At 48.2% G+C, this 3,227-nt stretch overlaps 2 protein-coding genes across 5 annotated transcripts in view; one reads left to right on the top strand and one right to left on the bottom strand.

Moving 5' to 3' along the window:
* Positions 1–1,433, top strand: part of LOC108564591 (gametogenetin-binding protein 2-like) — a 3,081-nt gene extending 1,648 nt beyond the window's left edge. The window contains exons 4-5 of the mRNA XM_017923688.1: positions 1–693; positions 751–1,433. The exon at positions 1–693 is cut by the window's left edge and continues 409 nt beyond it. Of these exons, the coding sequence (XP_017779177.1) occupies positions 1–693; positions 751–948 (891 nt within the window). The 3' untranslated portion in view covers positions 949–1,433. The remainder of the gene's footprint in view (positions 694–750) is intronic.
* Positions 1,434–1,912: 479 nt separating this feature from the next.
* LOC108564590 (spidroin-2-like) overlaps positions 1,913–3,227 on the bottom strand; it is a 3,247-nt gene continuing 1,932 nt past the window's right edge. For 2 of the 4 annotated variants that reach the window (XM_017923684.1, XM_017923686.1), the window contains one exon: positions 1,914–3,201. In XM_017923684.1, coding sequence (XP_017779173.1) covers positions 2,056–3,201 — 1,146 coding nt within the window. In that variant the 3' untranslated portion in view covers positions 1,914–2,055. Of the gene's footprint in view, positions 3,202–3,227 lie in introns of all 4 variants that reach the window. The other 2 variants (XM_017923685.1, XM_017923687.1) reach the window with 2 other exon arrangements.

Below are 3,227 nucleotides of genomic sequence, written 5' to 3'. Positions count from 1 at the left end.
AAAACCTTGGAGATCGCCCAGGAGGAGGTGCTCACGTGCATCGGCATATGCATGTACGAGCGTCTGCACAGGATATACATGAGGATGCGCGAGGAGGAGTGCACGTGCCAGGTGTTCGCCGCCGTCGCCGTCAACGCGCTGTGGAGGAGCTTCGAAACGGCGGTGGAGAGCAAGCAGGGCATCTCGCAGCTGGAGTTGCTGTACGCGGAGCTGTCGCGGGAGGAGCAGCAGAAGCAGCTGCGCAAGGAGCAGAAAAAGCTGAAGAGGAAGCGCAAAAAGAGCAAGCAAAACGGTAAGGAGGAGAATTGCGGCATCATCAACAACGACGAGTCCGACGAGAAGAACGATCTGGATTGCCGGTGCAAACTGGACAACAGCAACGACAACCTGGAGGAGTGCTACTGCTGCGAGGACGAGGCGGAAAAGGAAAAGGCCGAGACGGACGAGAGCAGGTTCAGCAGGTGCGATTTCGTCCCGCCGAACGGTGAATACGATTGCGGTTACTCGTCCGAGAATAACAACGGCTTCTGCGAGACGGAATCTTTGGCCTCGAGTCTGCCCAGCTCGCCGGACGGATCGGAGCTCGCGTGTTCGGACACCTGTTGCCACCTGGAGAACGAGACGGAGAGCGCCTACACCAAATACACGTGCTACGGCAGCGGTGATCAACTGAGTCTAGAAAGGATGCTCGAGGTGAGTCTATTCGCTCTGCAAGCCACTCGTACTTCATCTAATTCGTTTCTATTTCAGGACCATTTTTACTGTGATGATGCAGATTGTTTCATAACGCCGGAGGAGGTGGACGAGTTCAAGTCGAACAACAGAAAGGTGTCTGAGGAGAGGGAGCAGCTGCGGGAGACGCTGAGGAAGAGATTCGCGCAGCTCTGCGCCAACGGACTGCTGCACGTGCCAGGTTTCCTAGTTCAGTCGAAGATCACCACGAATTAATGAATTAGATCAAGAGCGGGAAGAGCGAGATGATGAGTCGTCGTTTCGGCTGACGTTGGGGGAGAATGGGAGTGGAGAAGACGCAGAAAGATATTCCAGAAGTTAGTGGTATATAAAAGCCTATTTTTTTCGTTTGTGATTTTACTCTCCTCTTTTTATTTTCTTCAATTTTTTTTTTATCTTTGATTTTCTTCTCTCATTCCCAAAGTTTTCATTTCCTTCTCTCTCTATTCATCTCTCCTTCTTTCTCTCTCTCTCTTATTGAGTAGTTAGTTATCCTATTTAAACGAAAATCACATTACTTTACGTTTCTCTCTCTCTTTCTCTATTCCTCAGTTTGTTTTCTTTTTGAAAGTGATTTGAGTCTTGAATCGAAGACGAGGCATTAATTATTACACGTAATTTTGTTGCATTCCAATACTTGGTTATTTGTTATTGAAGATTTAAGTAAATATTGTTTATAATATAATATGATGTGACTACTTAAACGTATGTAAATTATGAATATATTATAAAAAGATTAATATAAATATTTAATCGGCTTTTGCTTTGCGAAAATCATCCACAAATCTGCATTGCATTTCATAAACTCAAATCAATCAAATCTGTAGATACTTCTTGCAATTCCTTCCTTCCTTCCTTTCTTGTTTTACCAAAAACAAAATCACAAAAGTCACTTGATTTCGCGTCGCGATTCTCACTTGACATTTTATTTATTTGTTTATTTATTAATTTTCGGTGTGACAAGTTGAGCGTGTTTCATCGATTTCATCTTTTCGCCATATCAATATGACTTAAAATTCTCAGTGCTTCGGAAATCGATCAATGATAATGGGAAACTGTTTCTATGCGTGAGTAAAACACGATGTCATGTGTTGTGATGTGACATCTATTAGTTACTTAGATGATGATGATGAAAATTTGTGGAAATGCAATTGCATTGAGAGAGAGAGAGTGTCTTTCCGAATTGATTTTTCACAAAACATCGTAATGTTTTTTTTATTTGCTTCGAGAATATTAGAAAAAAAAGTACAAAAATTCACATTATCAGTTTAAATTAAAAAGTAGTTATAATATTATATTATTGCTTGATTGATTGATGGTCGTTCAGAGCGTGCTGTCCTTGGGTTGATTCTCGTTTTCCAATCCCCATCCACCCGAGGAAGCTTCCCTCATCTCTGGTTTCTTCTCCCATCCGATTCCCATGTCCATCTTCTTGTCCATCATCGTCTCGTCTTTGGTGGCACCGGTCATTTCGGTTTCCCATTTGCCGCCGGCGGCTCTCGCCTTGGCGATCTCTTCCATATGTTTCAGGGTGTGCTTCTCCTTGTCGTCCGGCGATGCGGTGGCTCCGGTAATATCGTCGATGATCATCTTCTCGTCGTCATCGTTTGCCGTGGACGATGTCAAGTCCTTGGTCAGGTCTTCGGTGTCGGCGGTGCGGTACGAGGCCGGAGCTTTGTAGGCAGCAGGAGCAGGAGCAGCGTAAGACGCAGGAGCGGATGCCGAGTAAGCGGGGGCATTGTACTTGGAGGATCCGTATGTCGCGGGTGCGCTGTACGATGGGGCAGCTGGAGCTGAATAGGATGGAGCCGGAGCAGAATATGCCGGGGCTGGCGCTGGAGCAGAGTAACTGGGAGCTGGAGCGGAATAGCTCGGAGCTGGTGCAGAATATGCCGGAGCTGGTGCAGAGTAGCTAGGAGCTGGAGCTGAATATGCTGGGGCTGGAGCTGGTGCCGAGTAACTAGGAGCCGGGGCTGAGTAACTTGGAGCTGGTGCAGAATATGCTGGAGCTGGTGCTGGTGCCGAGTACGATGGAGCTGGAGCAGAGTAACTTGGTGCTGGTGCAGAATACGCTGGGGCTGGTGCTGGTGCCGAGTACGATGGAGCTGGTGCCGAATAACTTGGCGCTGGGGCTGCTGGAGCAGAGTAACTAGGAGCTGGAGCTGAATATGCTGGTGCTGGAGCAGAGTAGCTAGGAGCTGGTGCAGGAGCTGAATAACTTGGAGCTGGTGCAGAGTAGCTCGGAGCTGGTGCAGAATATGCCGGAGCCGGTGCTGGAGCCGAATAGGACGGAGCTGGAGCAGGTGCAGAATAGCTAGGAGCTGGGGCGGAATATGCTGGTGCCGGGGCTGGAGCAGAGTAGCTTGGAGCTGGTGCAGAATATGCTGGTGCTGGAGCTGGTGCCGAGTACGATGGAGCTGGAGCAGAATAGCTAGGAGCTGGGGCCGAGTAGCTAGGTGCTGGAGCTGGTAGGTGCTGGAGCAGAATATGATGGA

Source organism: Nicrophorus vespilloides, unplaced genomic scaffold (assembly GCF_001412225.1).
Source record: "Nicrophorus vespilloides isolate i.1.1-1 unplaced genomic scaffold, Nicve_v1.0, whole genome shotgun sequence".
Taxonomy (NCBI): Eukaryota; Metazoa; Arthropoda; class Insecta; order Coleoptera; family Silphidae; genus Nicrophorus; species Nicrophorus vespilloides.
Note: the sequence above shows the minus strand (reverse complement) of the source record. Positions and strands in the feature narration are given on the sequence as shown.